This window comes from Schistocerca gregaria, chromosome 9, assembly GCF_023897955.1.
Source record: "Schistocerca gregaria isolate iqSchGreg1 chromosome 9, iqSchGreg1.2, whole genome shotgun sequence".
Taxonomy (NCBI): domain Eukaryota; kingdom Metazoa; phylum Arthropoda; class Insecta; order Orthoptera; family Acrididae; genus Schistocerca; species Schistocerca gregaria.
Genome location: NC_064928.1, coordinates 117,762,749 through 117,782,323, shown reverse-complemented (window position 1 = coordinate 117,782,323; position 19,575 = coordinate 117,762,749). Strand labels below are relative to the sequence as shown.

Sequence of the window (19,575 nt, the reverse complement as noted above, 5' to 3'; positions counted from 1 at the left end):
TTCTTCATTGTTTTCAAATTGAACTGATTCTTAATATTGGCTTGATTTGTTTCTCCACGTAAGAATGTATAGGACTCTTTCTTTAGAACTTGAGAGTGAGGAATCGCAAATTCAATATTTTAAGTCCATTTTTGAAAAATAAACAGAACCTCACGGTGTAGTTTGTCCTATCGTTATAGGTAGAAACCTTCAGTGCTGCCCCAGTATCCGACATGTCAACACCGTGGAGGAGCATTTAATTTCTATTCTATGAACGATATAAATAACTTTCATGATCTGCATGTAGAGTCGCAACTGGATATTTCCCGCGAAACCAACATCGTCCGAACAGTTCAGTAACAAAGCTCACAAGATCCATATTGGGGATTGTCAAAACTTACATGTTCCATAGCTCATTAACAAAACTCACATGATCCATAATATTAACTTAAATAATTGTAATTTCTCAATAAGCAAACATAATCTGAAATATACATAATCATTATTAGCCATTGTACTTGCACATACTGATGTCAATGTATGGGACATGCGCACGACGCATATAAATCACGTTTTTAGTCATTTGTTAAAATTTATGTTTTTGGAGCATTTGAGTTATGCTTCTAACCTACTCATGTCAGCGCACACGTCGTTGAAGAGTGAAAATGTCATTCAGGGCCACTGTTGTTGTCAGAGTCGGCAGTTCTGTGTGCTAGATGTCACACTATTGTATCCACAACTAGCCGGCAGCTGTGGCCGAGCGGTTCTAGGCGCTTCAGTCCGGAACCGCGTGACCGCTACGGTCGCAGTTTCGAATCCTGCCTCGGGCATTGATGTGTGTGATGTCCTTAGGTTAGTCAGGTTTAAGTAGTTCTAAGTTCTAGGGGACTGATGACCTGAGCAGTTAAGTCCCATAGTGCTCAGAGCCATTTGAACAATTTTTGCCCACAGCTCACTTACAACTTTAATCGTGCATTTAATGCACTATACTACAAACGTAAAATAAGCAAACCTTTCTGAACTGCTATCATTCCTTGTATAATAGTCTTAACAGTTTTCCTCTCCTCGTTCACTGCTGGCTTTGGAATGGTTTTGCAGTCTGTGTTCACAGTGCCGCTTTTTCAGCTGGTGACTATGGCAGTGACCGCCACCGACACGACGGCTGTGTGCATCAGTTACGCGCTGGCGCTGCTCGCGCTCCACCCAGACTGGCAGGACGCGGCCCGACGGGAGCTGAAGGACGTCTTCGGCGAGGGCGGCGACTACCTGCGGGCTCCCAGCCTCGCAGAGCTGGCCAGCCTCAGGGTCCTGGAGAGCATCATCAAGGTGAGCCGCCACCCACTGATCTGTGAGGTCGCAAATCGTGCAACTAGAGGACGCCCACCAAGTTTCATCTGTGGGCCACTGTTCTGGGACCAGACGATTCTTCGTTGGTGGTCGAAGCAGCTCTGGATATCACCATGAAGGTAGAGAGGTACCCACTAATTCCGTGTGTCAGAACCGCATACAATCATCACGCTATGGGACTGTGCGCATAATGTTCCACATGCGTACCTCTATTTTGAGACTTCAGGTTTGATTTTGATTTTGATGGTGGTAGTAGTGCTGGAGAGCACTACTGAGGTAAACAGTCAGCCAGTAATTCCTGTGTCTCACAAATACAGTCAAAAGGTGTCCTATCAGAGAATGTCCCCAGGGTTCCACAAGTGGACTACTGTTTTTGAGACTTCACACTGAATTTGTTGATGTCGGTGGTAGTAGTGCTACAGAGCAACATGAAGTTGTTATAAAGTTCTTCTTCATGGTCCATTTGGGACACACATCTCAGATTTTCTCCTTACAGAAGTGTCCCCAAGGCACTAATCAATGACTAGAGGAGAAAAAAATCTGTAAACCTCTGAAAAAATTTCATCTTTCCTATTCATACGTACTAGCTCCAATGTCCCACAGCTACAGTCACAACTCATATTGTGAGAGGATGCCCTCTAGGCTCCCTTTGTGATGCCGTTTTAAAACATTAGCTTAATTGTTGATGGTGGTATAGCACTGGAGAGCAGCATTGAAGTAAACTTCTAATTACTACCTGCCCTGTCCCACAATTGGAGTCACAAGACAGTGTACGACAAGATACCCCCTACGTGTTATTTTGGCATTTACATCTGCTGTTGGTGGTGGTAGTGTTGGATAGCATAATCGAGGTGCCTTAGAGGCAAGTTCTTCTTCATATACCAGTTGGAACAACGGTTTAAGTTATATTCTTACAGTAGTTTTGCCAAGGCACTGGTCAATGACTGGAACAGAAATAGTCTGCAAAGTGGTCTATGACAAATTTCCCGCTTGTGTTGCCTCTTGTGCCCCAAGGACACAACGTAAGAGTAGCTGCCATGACCCACGGTTCCATTTGTGGAGCGGCATCTTAAGATTTATTGGTGATGGTGGTGGTAGCGGTGAAGATCACTACTGTGGTGAACTGCCACCCACTAGTTTCCAGGTCGCACAACGCTATACTAGGGTGCGTCAATGTTTCTTTATGTGGACCACAATTTGAGGCTTTAGGTTGGAATTGTTGTTGCTCGTGATAGCAGTGCTGGAGATCGACATCAAGAAGCTTTACAAACAAGTATTTCAGTTAGGGCAACCATTTAATCCACTACTGCAAGGTTTCGTTAGGAAACCAATTTTATCGAAAAAATATTTGAGAGTAGGGTCAGATAGACAAAATACTATGTAACAGCTTGAACACTGAAATTTCAATTTATTCATTACTTTAGATTTGCTGCCAATAACAGAGAAACAAACTCTTTCCTATCATTAAGCATCATTTTACACACCTTGAAACCTAACTAGGTGTAATCTAACAGGCAGAAATGCTTCAGTCTTTCAGCCGCTGTCGCGTGTGTTTAACTACACTCGACCTTTAGCAAAGATTATTATTGAATTAACTATTTCTGCCAACATTATGATGCCTAACAAAGTCTAGCTCGATGGGGTGAGACTGCGTGTGTTGCCATATGGAAACATTACGGACATACAAGTGGTATCCTTAATTATTATACATAAATGTACGCTTTGTTGCAAAATGGCAACAGCATGTAATACAGGATTAGGAATTACTCCTTAAAGTAGTTTCGCGAAGGTACTGATCCATAACTCTAGTGTCCTGCGGCCGGCAGGAAAGAATTAACGGTGAAGTTTGAACACGCTTTATGTAACTAAAACGCCTTGTTGGCGTGCACTAATTTCCAAACTCAAGAACAACAAGAAAGAATTTAATTCTTGTGGTGATGGCGAAAGCTCGATAAAAGTTACAAGACAATGAAAAGGAAATAATAGCAACCAAAATACTACGCTACATAGTTCCAGTGTGGCGTTACGCCCAACAAGATAAAAATTTCTACAAAAGACTAGAACGAGTGTTTACTTGACTAGAGCTGGTGTAGGTATTGGCCAGAGCTGTCCTAGGTGTAGGTACACACTGACGGTCTGCCTCTGGCATGAATATAACACCGATTCTGCGTAGTGCTACACTTGGTCACATTACTTCCAATTGTTGGCTCCCCTTCAAATGGCTTTCCACGAAGTAGTACCGTGTTTATGAGGAACGTCTGTTGATGTTTACATTCACTGGCGACGTTTTGATATGAACTCTTGAAGGGATGTCGGCAGCCCACCTTGCTTGTATGTTGTGCGGGCCCTCTAAGTGATAAGAGGCCGCTACGATAATAACTGGAACTGAAATAGTGTTCAAAGTAGTCTATGACAAATTTTACGCGAAATTCGCCTCTAGTTCCCCATGCACACATAGTAGTTCACTGCCGTCACAAGTCGTGCTAGAAGAGGATGGCCCCTAGGTTCCACATGTGGTCCACTATTCAGGGGTTTCGTATTAGATTTTCTGTCATCTTCCGTTGTGGCACTTTTAGAGAACACCAACAAGCTGAGCTGCTAGGTATGAGCTACAGTATTCCAAACTGCAGCATGAGAATGTTCCCCCACCTTCCCCTGGCCTCAAGTTTCTGTATTGTTCTGGATTTCATTCCACATTTTTTTTATGTTCTCGGTTGTGGTAGTGCTGGAAAGCACCACTTAGATAAAGAGTACCCACTAGCTTCCACATTTCGCGACTGCGATCACAAATTGTACTACGAGAGCGTCCATAGAAGGTAGACAATACTGAAATATTTATTGCATTTAATGTTGGTGATGGTGTTGCTATTGGAGAGCACCAGCAAGCTGAACTATTAGTCTTTAGCTCTTGTGCCATGCAACTGTATTAACAAACCAAGCGCCCTAGAAGAATCTGCAATACCTAAATACACTCCTGGAAATGGAAAAAAGAACACATTGACACTGGTGTGTCGGACCCACAATACTTGCTCCGGACACTGCGAGAGGGCTGTACAAGCAATGATCACACGCACGGCACAGCGGACACACCAGGAACCGCGGTGTTGGCCGCCGAATGGCGCTAGCTGCGCAGCATTTGTGCACCGCCGCCGTCAGTGTCAGCCAGTTTGCCGTGGCATACGGAGCTCCATCGCAGTCTTTAACACTGGTAGCATGCCGCGACAGCGTGGACGTGAACCGTATGTGCAGTTGACGGACTTTGAGCGAGGGCGCATAGTGGGCATGCGGGAGGCCGGATGGACGTACCGCCGAATTGCTCAACACGTGGGGCGTGAGGTCTCCACAGTACATCGATGTTGTCGCCAGTGGTCGGCGGAAGGTGCACGTGCCCGTCGACCTGGGACCGGACCGCAGCAACGCACGGATGCACGCAAAGACCGTAGGATCCTACGCAGTGCCGTAGGGGACCGCACCGCCACTTCCCAGCAAATTAAGGACACTGTTGCTCCTGGGGTATCGGCGAGGACCATTCGCAACCGTCTCCATGAAGCTGGGCTACGGTCCCGCACACCGTTAGGCCGTCTTCCGCTCACGCCCCAACATCGTGCAGCCCGCCTCCAGTGGTGTCGCGACAGGCGTGAATGGAGGGACGTATGGAGACGTGTCGTCTTCAGCGATGAGAGTCGCTTCTGCCTTGGTGCCAATGATGGTCGTATGCGTGTTTGGCGCCGTGCAGGTGAGCGCCACAATCAGGACTGCATACGACCGAGGCACACAGGGCCAACACCCGGCATCATGGTGTGGGGAGCGATCTCCTACACTGGCCGTACACCTCTGGTGATCGTCGAGGGGACACTGAATAGTGCACGGTACATCCAAACCGTCATCGAACCCATCGTTCTACCATTCCTAGACCGGCAACGGAACTTGCTGTTCCAACAGGACAATGCACGTCCGCATGTATCTCGTGCCACCCAACGTGCTCTAGAAGGTGTAAGTCAACTACCCTGGCCAGCAAGATCTCCGGATCTGTCCCCCATTGAGCATGTTTGGGACTGGATGAAGCGTCGTCTCACGTGGTCTGCACGTCCAGCACGAACGCTGGTCCAACTGAGGCGCCAGGTGGAAATGGCATGGCAAGCCGTTCCACAGGACTACATCCAGCATCTCTACGATCGTCTCCATGGGAGAATAGCAGCCTGCATTGCTGCGAAAGGTGGATATACACTGTACTAGTGCCGACATTGTGCATGCTCTGTTGCCTGTGTCTATGTGCCTGTGGTTCTGTCAGTGTGATCATGTGATGTATATGACCCCAGGAATGTGTCAATAAAGTTTCCCCTTCCTGGGACAATGAATTCACGGTGTTCTTATTTCAATTTCCAGGAGTGTACGCTAATAAGACCTAAAATTGTGACTAGATATGTATTGGTCCACCTTTAGAATGCAAGGGAGCAGCGACTCTACGTGGCACGTACTCAAAAACTCCCACTGTAGATACGTGGTGGTGCCGCCAGGTTCATGCTCAGGGGTTGCGCCCGGTAGTTAATGTGTACATAGCTGGTGGCTGCAGTGTGTGCAATGAGCTGCAGACCAGTCTGGATGAATCCACGTCCACAGTAGTCGCAATGTCCACAGGCGTCGTCTGACGCGTGCTCAGCAACGCGCACGCTCAACTGTGAGCACAGGAAAACGTGCTTTTGCGCCAGCGTTGTACTCTGCCGTCGCACCTGCCACATATCGTCGCCAGTAGTGCTTTAGAGAGCGATCTTTACGTTCTGGTTTCAGGCACTGATATCCAACAACGTGTCTCCTACCCACGATTTCACCGCCCTTCATCCACTTTTCGTGGTTGCTGGTTGCTCTAGACAGCAGCAAGCGAACGGTCGCTCGGCTTCGCCATTTCTGAGATGTTGGTAGCCTGCTGCCACGTTATAACAATCTTGCGTTTGTCGAAACAGCTCATGTAAATGAATTACTAGGCCTGTGGCGCGTATCGTGACTAGAATCCGAAGAAATTCTGGTCGTATGTAAAGTACACAAGCGCCAAGACGCAGTCAATACCTTCGCTGCGCAGTGCCGATGGTACTGTTATCGACGACTGTGCCGCTAAAGCGGAGTTATTGAACGCAGTTTTCCGAAATTCCTTCACCAGGGAAGACGAATGGAATATTCCAGAATTTGAAACACGAACATCTGCTAGCATGAGTTTCTTAGAAGTAGATACCTTAGGGGTTGCGAAGCAACTCAAATCGCTTGATACGGGCAAGTCTTCAGGTCCAGATTGTATACCGATTAGGTTCCTTTCAGATTACGCTGATACTATAGCTCCCTACTTAGCACTCATATACAACCGCTCGCTCACCGATAGATCTGTACCTACAGATTGGAAAATTGCGCAGGTCGCACCAGTGTTCAAGAAGGGTAGTAGGAGTAATCCATTTAACTACAGACCTATATCATTGACGTCGGTTTGCAGTAGGGTTTTGGAGCATATACTGTATTCAAACATTATGAATCACCTCGAAGGGAACGATCTATTGACACGTAATCAGCATGGCTTCAGAAAACATCGCTCTTGTGCAATGCAGCTAGCTCTTTATTCGCACGAAGTAATGGCCGCTATCGACAGGGGATCTCAAGTTGATTCCGTATTTCTAGATTTCCGGAAAGCTTTTGACACCGTTCCTTACAAGCAACTTCTAATCAAGCTGCGGAGCTATGGGGTATCGCCTCAATTGTGCGACTGGATTCGTGATTTCCTGTCAGGAAGGTCGCAGTTCGTAGTAATAGACGGCAAATCATCGAGTAAAACTGAAGTGATATCAGGTGTTCCCCAGGGAAGCGTCCTGGGACCTCTCCTGTTCCTGATCTATATAAATGACCTGGGTGACAATCTGAGCAGTTCTCTTAGATTGTTCGCAGATGATGCTGTAATTTACCGTCTAGTAAGGTCATCCGAAGACCAGTATCAGTTGCAAAGCGATTTAGAAAAGATTGCTGTATGGTGTGTCAGGTGGTAGTTGACGCTAAATAACGAAAAGTGTGAGATGATCCACATGAGTTCCAAAAGAAATCCGTTGGAATTCGATTACTCGATAAATAGTACAATTCTCAAGGCTGTCAATTCAACTAAGTACCTGGGTGTTAAAATTACGAACAACTTCAGTTGGAAGGACCACATAGATAATATTGTCGGGAAGGCGAGCCAAAGGTTGCGTTTCATTGGCAGGACACTTAGAAGATGCAACAAGTCCACTAAAGAGACAGCTTACACTACACTCGTTCGTCCTCTGTTAGAATATTGCTGCGCGGTGTGGGATCCTTACCAGGTGGGATTGACGGAGGACATCGAAAGGGTGCAAAAAAGGGCAGCTCGTTTTGTATTATCACGTTATAGGGGAGAGAGTATGGCAGATATGATACACGAGTTGGAATGGAAGTCATTACAGCATAGACGTTTTTCGTCGCGGCGAGACCTTTTTACGAAATTTCAGTCACCAACTTTCTCTTCCGAATGCGAAAATATTTTGTTGAGCCCAACCTACATAGGTAGGAATGATCATCAAAATAAAATAATAGAAATCAGAGCTCGAACAGAAAGGTTTAGGTGTTCGTTTTTCCCGCTCGCTGTTCGGGAGTGGAATAGTAGAGAGATAGTATGATTGTGGTTCGATGAACCCTCTGCCAAGCACTTAAATGTGAATTTCAGAGTAGTCATGTAGATGTAGATGTAGATGTAGAATGATTTCCCATTTGTGTCTGCTCGGCTTATATACTTTGCAACACGTCTCTATGGTGGAAAGGCGCGTGGTTCTCTCTAACGAAACTCTACCACTCAGTATGTCTGAGGTGTTTTATTTTTTTATTTTTTTAAAGTCATAAGTCTTCCGAATGGTGTGCTGCGGCCAGCCAATAATTCCTCTCCTGTGACAACCTCTTCATTTCAAACTAGCAGTTGCAACCTAACCCTCAATAATTTGCTGGATGTATTCCGATCTCAGTCTTCCTCTACCGCTTTTGCTCTCTACAGCTTTCCCTAGTACCGTTCAAGTACTGAAAAGATGTCCTGTCATTCTGTCCCTTCTACTTGTCGTTGTTTTCTACATATTCTACACAGAACCTCCTCATTCCTTACGTTATCAGTGCAACAAATTTTGAGCATTCGTCTGTAGCACCACATGTCAAATTCTTCGAAGCTCTTCTGTACCGGTTTTCCCATAGTCTACGTTTCACTCCCATACAATGCTGTACTCCAGACGTACATCCTCAGAAATGTCTTCCTGAAATTAAGCCCTATGCTTGATATTAGTCGACCTCTCTTGGCCGGAAGTCTCTTTATGCCAGTGCTCGTCTGCTTTTGTTGTCCTCCTTGCTCCGCCCGTCATTGGTTATTTACCAAGGTAGTAGAATTTCTTAAATTCATCTACTTCGTGACCATAAATCCATATGTTAATTTTCTCGCTGTGCTCATTTCTGCTACTTCTCATTACATTCCTTTTCCTTCAGTTTACTCTCAGTCAATATTATTTACTGATTAGAGTGTTGATTCTGTTGAGCAAATCACGTGATTCTTCTTCACTTTCACTCAGCGCAGCAATGTCGTCAGCAAGTAGAATGATTGATCCCTTTCAGTGACACTGCTGTGAAAATTATACAAAATGCGTTTAACCGTGAACGACTATAAAATGCGGCCCTGTACAGCTGAAATTAAGACGAAACAGTGTATTTTTTCTTTACTCCAAGAATTCTCATTTTATTTCCCACATAAGTAAATAAAATTATTAAATCTATTGCCATAGGTTATCCGTCTTAGCTGACTGGAGTCTGATTAAAAAGAATTGCGCCAGATGCAGTTCTATTTACAAAGTATTTTCTGTGGTTGTTCTATAAACTGAATACCCACGTGTATATTTCTTTTATTGTTTTATGTTAAAAACAATGTTTTCTTTATGAAGTTGGTGTGCAAGCTACTTATGTAGTTTCTTTACATAATCTGCTCCTTCTCTTCTTGCTACCAGTGACTGGTGTAGGCAGGCTTCATTCGACACCTGCGCTTGGCTGTTTTTGGCATTCTGCGCTATTCCTTGTGCTGCACTATTCACAGTTGGCTTTCGTAACCGTTTTTCGTTCTTCTCTGCCAGAGTGTTTACGCCATTAGTTTGTGCTGAGTGTTGTCAGCCTTTGAAACGAATTTGCTTGTATGTGTGTGTGAGAGAGAGAGAGAGAGAGAGAGATTGTCTCTTATGTAGGTAGAGACGTGAAAGGAGTGGTTTTTTCGTAATCACTGTGGAGTGCCATTCCACTCTTTCCTCCCTGTCATCGCCTCCCCCCCCCCCCCCCAACACTTGCAAAAGAGAGAGAAAGAAGAAAACACCACTCTCCTCACGTCTCTAACCTCTACCTACGTACGAGACAATTTCACTCTCTCTCTCTCTCTCTCTCTCTCTCTCACACACACACACACACACACACACACACACACACACGCGCGCGCGCGCGCGCGCAAATTCGTTTAATAAGTTAGCAACACTCACCACAAACGAATAGGCGTAAACACTATGGCAATGAAGAACGAAAATCAGTTAAGTAAATCAACTGTGAATAGTGCAGCACAAGGAATAGCGCAATATGTCAAAAACTGGCAACGGCAAGTGTCGAACGAAGCCTGTCAACACCACTCATTGCCAGCAAGAGGACAAGGATCAGATTACATAAAGGAACTACGTAAGTAGCTTGCACACCAACTTTATAAAGAAATCGCAGTTTTTAACGTAAAACAATAAAAAATATATACATAAGTGCGTATTGACTTTACAGAACAACCACAGAAGATGCTTTGTATATAGGAGAGAAATGCGTCTGGTGCAATTCTTTTTAATCAGCTCAACAAAGACAAGACAAACAAACGTAAAATTATTAAAGATCAAGGGGTCTTGTCTGCTTGAATAATACACAGAATTCAGTAACAACACGTTTATTCCTAAAAACACCGGTGCAGTGGAACATAGGTCAAAATGAAACAATGATTATACAGGGTGAAAAATATTTAAACCGACAAACTTTGGGAGATTGTAGGGGACATCAAAACATATATTTTTCCTGAGAGGATTATTTAATCCGGTGGAGGCCGTATTACGCTCTTCAGTTGTTAGGGGCTGTATTACGATCTTCAGTTGTTAGAGGGTGTATTACGCTCTTCAGTTGTAGGCAACTGCTGTCCACCAGTGTAGTTGTTCATTGTCTCTGTTTACTAATGGAGCGATACACCTGGAGTGAGTACAATGATGTGGTTGGTGCATTCTACGTAGCGCACCACAACGGACGAGCTGCACAGCGGGTTTATCAACAGCAGTATCCTAATCGCCGTATCCCGCATCATACAACCTTTGCAGCTGTGTACCAACGTCTGCGTGAGACCGGGTCATTGAGCAGATTACCTGGACAGGGACGCCGTCGCACGGTAAGAACGCTGCAATTTGAGGAAGCCTTCTTGCAGCATGTGGAGCGGCATCCTTCAATGAGCACTCGTGCAATTGCACGTAACGTGGGGACAGACGAATGTAAGAACAGTCCTCCGAGAGCAGGTGTTACGTCCATTTCACTTACAGCGTGTCTACAGCAAGGAACCAGTTGATTATCCACCTAGAGTACAGTTTTCGCAGTGGTACCTGGAACAGTGTGAAATGCCTTTGCATCGTCTGTGTTGTTTACCGATGAAGCAACGTTCGGGCGTGATGGAGTCTTCAACATGCACAATTCGCATGTTTGGAGTGAGGATAACCCACATGCCACAGTTACTAGCGCTCATCAAATGCGGTTCTTCGTTAATGTGTAGGTCGGTGTTGTTGGGGATTGTTTAATTGGTCCTTATCTGCCACCTAGGCCACTGGATGCCAGACACTATTACAATTTTCTCGCCTGAGCATTTCCAGAATTGCTGGAAGACGTCCCGCTCGCTACAAGATAACGCATGTGGTTCCAACATGACGGAGCGCAGGCACATTTCAGTTGTTTGCGTCGATTCCTGGACCGACGGTTCCCAGAAACGTGGATTGGCGGGGGTGGTCCTGTACCATGGTCTGCTCGACCCCCAGATATGTCGCCTCTAGACTTTTTTGTGTGGGGAGAGATGCGCAACCTTGTTTACGCAACTCCTGTTGCATCAGAAGAGGATCTGGTTGCCCGGACACTAGCGTAGCAGGAACAATTCAGAATCGTGGCGTTTTGTCCCGTGTCAGTCAGAACATGATCCGACGATGTAACATTTGTTTGCGTGTCAATGGAGGCATTTTTGAAGCTCTACTGTAAGCGAAATTGGGTCGTGTTAATGTGTCGTCTCTTGGCCATAAAAAAATGGAAAAGTGTATGTTGGTTTAATCAATTTCCCGCCAGAGAAATCTTCCTCTGCCGGTTTAAATAATCCTCATAGGGAAAAATGACATTAGGGAAAAATATTTGTTTTGATGTCCCCTACAACCTCCCAGAGTTTGTCGGTTTAAATACTTTTCACCCTGTATACTACATCATGTTCGTAAACTAAAGCACTGTGATAGAGAGTTGACAAAGTTGAACCAAGCATGGTGACTTGACTTTAATTGCGACTTTAAAAAATGGATAACGCTGTCTGACTGTGGCTAATACGAATGACGGTGATTGTGAACTGAACCGTGGAACAGACTGCCACAATGCACTGGAATGGGGCCAGAGCTGCTGCTACAGCGGGCGCACAGTAAAACGAGAGAAATTACCTCTCCTGCTGAGTGCTCGCCACACGCGTGCAGAGACCTCGAGGTGCCCAGAGCGCGTCGGACCCCCGTCCCGCCCTCTCCTTGTGATCCACCTCCGCACCCATACTGCAGGTCCAAAACCATATCTCATCCTCTGTCCACAAACGAGACTCAACCGCACGCTTCCACAGTTTGCAGTACAATCTCTGCTCCTCACACCATACGCAAGTCCACGGAAATCCCCAAGTGCTCTTTGCGCTAAAAACCTGAAACCGTCGACTGAGGACTCGGAAAGCCCACATGCGGCAATCTACATCTACATCCATACTCCGCAAGCCACCTGAGGGTGTGTGGCGGAGGGTACCTTCAGTACCTTTATCGGTTCTCCCTTCTATTCCAGTCTCGTATTGTTCGTGGAAAGAAGGATTGTAGGTGTGCCTCTGTGTGGGCTCTAATCTCTCTGATTTTATCCTCATGGTCTCTTCGCGAGATATACGCAGGAGGGAGCAATATACTGGTTGACTCTTCGGTGAAGGTATGTTCTCGAAACTTCAACAAAAGCCCGTACCGAGCTACTGAACGTCTCTGCAGCAGAGTGTCCCACTGGAGTTTATCTGTCATCTCCGTAACGCTTTCGTGGTTACTAAATGATCCTGTAACGAAGCGCGCTGCTCTCCGTTGGGTCTTCTCTATCTTTTCTACAAACCCTATATGGTACGGATCCCACACTGCTGAGCAGCATTCAAGCAGTGGGCGAACAAGCGTACTGTTACCTACTTCCTTTGTTTTCGGGTTGCATTTCCTTAGGATTCTTCCAATGAATCTCAGTCTGGCATCTGCTTTACCGACGATCAACTTTATATCATTCCAACTTTATATGATCGTTTCATTTTAAATCACTCCTAATGCCCACTCCCAGATAATTTATGGAATTAACTGCTTCCACTTGCTGACCCGCTATTTTGTAGCTAAATGATAAGGGATCTATCTTTCTATGTATTCGCAGCACATTACACTTGGCTGCATTGAGATTCAATTGCCATTCCCTGCACCATGCGTCAATTCGCTGCAAAAAAATGGCTCTGAGCACTATGGGACTCAACTGCTGTGGTTATTAGTCCCCTAGAACTTAGAACTACTTAAACCTAACTAACCTAAGGACATCACACACATCCATGCCCGAGGCAGGATTCGAACCTGCGACCGTAGCAGTCGCACGGTTCCGGACTGCGCGCCTAGAACCGCGAGACCACCGCGGCCGGCAATTCGCTGCAGATCCTCCTGTATTTATGTACAATTTTCCATTGTTACAATCTCTCGATATACCACAGCATCATCCGCAAAAAGCCTCAGTGATCTTCCGATGTCATCCACCATGTCATTTATGCATATTGTGAATAGCAACGGTTCTATGACACTCCCCTGCGGAGCAACTGAAATCACTCTTACTTCGGAAAGACCTCTCTCCATTGAGAATGACATGCTGCGTTCTGTTATCTACGAACTCTTCAATCCAATCACACAATTGGTCTGATAGTCCAAATGCTCTTGCTTTGTTCATTAAACGACTGTGGGGAACTGTGTCGAACGCCTTGCGGAAGTCAAGAAACACGGCATCTACCTGTGCACCATTGTATGGCCCTCTGAGTCTCGTGGACGAATAGCGCGAGCTGGGTTTCATATGACCGTCTTTTTCGAAACCCATACTGATTCCTACAGAGTAGATTTCTAGTCTCCAGAAAAGACATTACACTCGAACATAATACGTGTTCCAAAATTCTACAACTTAATGGTACACACTCTGTACTGGACAGCCTCCCTCCTCAAGGCGGGAACAAACTATTCCTCCAACGCCAGCACATTTCGAGGCAGTGACGACTTCTGGTGTCACAGACAACGTCCCAGTCAACGTGCTGTTGTTTTGCATTTGGGGTAAACTATGCGGTCCTGTGTGTCTCTGTCACATAAAAAAAAACACACAGCGTTCTCTGCGCCCAGTGTCCTTCCGTCAGCAGTGTTCCCACAAAATGTTTCCGCTGGCGTAACTGATACCGATCCTACAGGAAGCTTCCCAGGAAACAATACGAGCATCCCTGCAGAAACGACGGAAAGCTCTTCGTCTCGGCCAGGAACAATTGCCACTCTCTATTTCTTACGTAACTAGGCGAAATAAGTTGCAAAAACTGTTTTTTTTTCCTCTCGCTTCGTGGACTTGCATTAGTGTTGTGTACATAGTTCCGCGTCGTCAGCGCGTACACAACTTTCCCACTAGAGCGCGCCCCTCTAAGCACAACAGTGCAGGCGCAGCGCTCGTCCGTCTCCGCACTACGAGATGGCGCTGCCATAGAGACGGACCAAATTCTGCTTCCGCCGATCCGCGCATTAATATGTAACACACCCAATGAGATTGCTGCTAACGTAGAACCTTTTCTCCTCGCGGATGACACTCGCGCCGTGATACCTGAATGCGCGAGGTATTATAACGAGTGTACAGACCTCCGATTAGTCAGTCTACATTTGTCTGCACCAGTCTGTACCAGTCTGCATTAGTCTGCGCCAGTCTAATTTTTTGGAATATTGTGAGCAGTTTTCTAGCGTCTTAGAACAACTATGCACTTGTCCTGAAATAGGGACATAGTCACTTCTGAAACTCTGTCTTTGCACAGTTTTCTAAGAGGAAACAAAGAAATTGCCATAGTTTACACAACATCTGGCGGTTTTGATGTGGAAGATCCAGAAACAGGCAGGGTTTAGGATGGCAGTTGGAGGATGCCCCCGGAAAATGTCTTCACAGAAAGAGAGGCAACGAAGAATATAAGAGATGAATTTGCAATTTATTTTGTATCGGGTGTTGGTAAAGTGAAATCGCAAGAGAAATATCAGTAAATAGATATCGAGTGAAACGACTCATGTACTTAAAAACTTCCAAAGGAAACCCTTATAGCTTTAGTTATTAACGATGTAAGCCATTAATTTTCAAACTATTTTATAAAAGATGTTGACAAAATGATATGACAAGAGAAATAAACAAATTACCTGTGAAAGCACAGCTGTAATAACAAAATTTACGACCAATAGTCTTACAGCTTCAGTTACACTAGAGAATGACATTTTACTTACCATTATAGATTTTTTTCCATGGCTTGTTCACGCCTTCCAAATACTTCATATGCTCGTAAAACATCTATCTGGGAACGTAAATCTCAGCTGTCCCAGACTCACTTTTAGTTTTGTCCGTTTTACAATGCTCACGATTGTACTGTGCTTTCATATTTGTCAATTTCCTTTTGCACTCCCCCAAGCGGTACACCAATTTTATCCGGAACTTCTTTCAACAAATCTTTCCTTATATGTCTGTCTTTATACGCAGAATCAGAAGATTCCTACAGAGGTTTCCTCATTTCGTTTTCTAAGAGAAACTGAATTGTTAGATATGTTGGCGACGCGTGAGTCGCCATTGTTGAAAGAAACACAGCAGACGGAGAAATCATATGAAATTCCTTTAGTGAAAGTGTTTGGTATCGAGAGCGCCCAGCGACTCTCACCAAACATCAAATATAATTCCAACCTTGTTCTAAATTTTTTCTCCCTTGCAGCCCAGCTTACTAAATGTTGTTTACTCAAGCAGTTTACTTCCCGCATCAGGCACGGCATTTCAGTTTATTATTTCTTTACTGCTAACTCAAAGCGGTACCCAGGTTGCAAGCAGTGTCACATATACAACTGAAGATACCTACAAAATTTTATCATTGCATGACACGCAGCTTAGGAGAGGAACTACGTTTTCAAATAAATGTAAATAGCTCTCAATATCGTTGGTATAAATACTTACGGAATTTAAAAATTTGTGTAGGAAAGTAATTCTAATATGCCTCTACCAGGTAACTTCCTGGGTTATATTAGAGAACTGAGTAACATATCTAGCTCCAGAAGACAATTAATGACATATCTCCTGGAGCTGGAGCAACAATAATGAATACCATTCTCCCCATACACATTCGTTGCCTCTCTACATCCTTGTTTCCAGCCAGATCTTCCTCATTTCCCCGTACGCTTACCTGACGCAGTCTTCTTAAATTTCCTTTCTCCAGACCTCAGTGTGTCAGAAAACATCTATTTTGTACACCTACACATTCTATTTATATGTGCCACTATAATGATTGTTATTATGATCATTATTTATTATTATTATTATTATTACTGCCATTGGCATCAACAGCAGTAGTAGTAGCCGAAAGTTCATAGTCTGTGTTACTTACTGACATTGACTTACACACTGTCATATTAAAATTGTTATTTCTTAAGTAACTATGACATAAAAAGGTAATGTATGTGTGAAAACCTGGTCTGATGTAAGAGAGGTAATGATGGCCCTAACCAGATCAGGTTAAATAAACAAAGAAAATGTATGGCCTATGCTTATCTACAGAATGAAAAAAAAAAGATATCAGCTTTTCCACTATTCTAAGGGTGAATAATTATAAACTAATAAAACCGACATAATTACTGTTTTGTGTTTTCAACCCTAAAGGTTTTACCAGCTTAGCATCATATATTTCACAAGTCAGCTGATTTGCAAAGGAACAGACGTCTAATTAACTTTTCATAACTGGGATTCACAGTCATGTAAAATTTTTTTGAAAGACATCATGTTTATGCCAGTGACTGCTATTTCCACAACTGCAATTTCGGTCTTAGGCCAATATCAAGTGCAGATGTTTTGGATTTAAGCCATGTCAACTTTATACAGTCTGCCACATTTATATGTCGTTGTCATTTTCTGCACTTGATGATGGCGTAAGGCCGAAATAGCAATAGTGGAAATAAAAAGTTTAACAGTCAATGGCGTAAACATGATGTCTTTCAAAGAACAGACGTCTGATGCTATTTTATACATGGGTCTTCAGTTCCTTAAACAATCTGGGGTAGGGTGTTTTTGGTACCTGTATACTCAAGCTGTATATCAATGCCTGGGATGATATCACAGGAGACGCTGCGGCTGTTCCCGGTGGTTCCGATGCTCCCTCGGATGGTCAGGGAGGATATCTGGTTGTCCAAAGGGAAGGTTCTAGTCCCGAAGGGCGCGATGGTATACGTGACGCCCTTCCTCACGCACCGCCTGCCGCAGTTCTTCCCAGACCCGCTGAAGTTCGACCCTTCGCGCTTCCTGGAGGGTCGAAGTGGCGAAGAGCACCCCTGCAGCTACCTGCCGTTCGGATTGGGCTCACGCAACTGCGTGGGCTCCCAGTACGCGCGCCTCGAGATCAAAGTCTTCCTGGCGACCGTCTTGAGACGCTTCCGATTCCTGCCGCACAGCCGCTGGGAGGACCTCGAGCACGCCTTGCTCAGCATCACCCTACACACCGTCAAGCCGATCGGGGTCTATTGCGTGCCTCTGCAAGAGTCTGGGCTATAGCGTCACCACCCGACACGTCCTCGGATTGCATTGGGTCCCTGGTGAACGACCAGAGGTCCTTCTGCTATCTGGTCACTGCCACTGGAAGGACTCTCATGACACTAATAAAGCTCATTGTTTCCTAGCCAGTATTCACTATCCAGTTGATCAGTGCCTCCTGTGTGTCTTCTGCCTATGAAGGAACCCAGTGTAAACTGTCCATGCAGGTACAGTCTTTTGCATACCTCTATAGGAGCCCACTGGACAGCACCACACTCCACACTACTGTAACTCAGGGTCTTCCTGGCCGAAATCCTGAAGCGCTCCCACTTCCTGCCACACTGGTGCTGAGGTTATCTGCAGCATAACGCCCACTCAGTGCCCTACACACTGGACAATCAAGGCTTCCTTCATGTCTCTGGACGAGCGCAGCATATACTACCACCATTCGCATGGATGGAGCTGAAGGTCTTGCTGGTCATTATCAGGAGGTGCTTTTGCTTTATGCTGCAGAACAGCTAGAATGATGTAGGGGACAATGCACCGCCTGGCAGCCTACACACTGTCCACCACACGTCTCTGCAGGTGCCTCCAGCAGGCAGCACATATGACTGCTGTCGACACTGGTGGGCAACAAGCTGCAGCTTATCTGATCAGTGGTTTCTGACGAGCACTTCGAATTGAGATTTTTCTATTAACATGTACATAATAATCTATATAAGCAATAATTTGTTGAAACTCCAATTTTATTGTGTAAAATATCGCTTCTGTTGTTAATGTTCGTCTTCTGACAAAGTGTAGAACTGTTTCTGTTTTTGATGTGTATGGGTATTGTCTAGGTTGTAAATAATAAGATAATCTGGAAGCATTATTCACTTCGAAAAGTAATGCTATGGCTAGTTAGGGATATATATTTTAACTATGTAATATTTTGTCAATGTTGATGATCTTTGTGGGGGAAACAATATAATAAGCATTTCTGTGTCAGGAATAGGACGTGAGAATACGTACAGAGCGCTATGTGGATATTATGATATGACCGTTTTGAGTATTTTGCTAAGTGAAAGCTATGTAAAGGCTGTGGTATAGTAGTTTCCTATGCTGCATTATAATGCAAACGAAAGTTACTGCTATTTTAAACACAACTATTATTAAAAGACTGTGCTCGTGCACTTGAGCTGTGTGGGAGATGGGGTTTTGATAAGAGGCAATTATTAATAAGAACTGTGTGAACTGTATTAATTAAATGCTGAAACTGTAATTTTGTTCCTCAGAGATTTTAAGGAATCAACTTTTCTGTCAGCTTTAAAATGAAGTTCAGGCAGACAGTGTCTGACCGATTGTATGGACCATTTCCGCATTTTACACTTTGTGTGTGTGTGTGTGTGTGTGTGTGTGTGAACTAAAACAAATGTACACAATCTGATAAAATAAACTTGGAAATGGTGTGTACTGTTGACAGTATTATGTTTTGTCCTAATTAAACATCAAACTCGACTCCCGAAACTGTCGATCGATGGACAGCCTGTTGAGAACCCCAGCACTTAAAATTTTAATTTTATGCTTTCTGACACGAAACTTTGGAGTAAAGTCATTACCAAGATCGTCCGTTTGGTCCTGGTGTACCGGCGGTCGCAGATTTTATTGCAGCATCAGCAAGGCCACACTATCCTGAGAGTGTGTCACAACAAGTTTAAATTTCGGAGGGTGGCTATACATTCTCCCTGTCTGAAGGAAATCGATTTCCCGTCCGCGAGTTTTTCTGTGGTCAAGGACATCGTGTGTTTTGTCACACCTCTATGAACCCATAACCACTTGCAAATAGCTCATATTAATTTTTTCACAGAAAACAGTAAACATCAGCGATTTCTGCGTAAAAATAGCAGCTATAAGTTAATCGAATAGTAATCGAAAAACTGCAAGACGACTCAAAAATTGTTCTTCTACTCACAATTTCCAGTTACTCACAAACTGGAAATAAATCTGTGCAATTTCAGTAGTTACCACATGAAGACTATGTAGTAATCTGCCAAACGCTGTAATGGTTAACTAACAGAAACGGCGATTATCGCAGAAATTTTGTACTTTTGTTTGTGTATTAATCAGCAAACCAGACCACTATAA

At 44.5% G+C, this 19,575-nt stretch overlaps 1 protein-coding gene across 5 annotated transcripts in view; it reads left to right on the top strand.

Moving 5' to 3' along the window:
- The window catches only part of LOC126291889 (cytochrome P450 4C1-like), a 139,353-nt gene extending 120,438 nt beyond the window's left edge, over positions 1-18,915 (top strand). For all 5 annotated transcript variants that reach the window (XM_049985614.1, XM_049985613.1, XM_049985617.1 and 2 more), the window contains 2 exons: positions 1,105-1,305; positions 17,044-18,915. In XM_049985614.1, coding sequence (XP_049841571.1) covers positions 1,105-1,305; positions 17,044-17,472 — 630 coding nt within the window. In that variant the 3' untranslated portion in view covers positions 17,473-18,915. The remainder of the gene's footprint in view (positions 1-1,104; positions 1,306-17,043) is intronic.
- Positions 18,916-19,575: the final 660 nt, after the last annotated feature.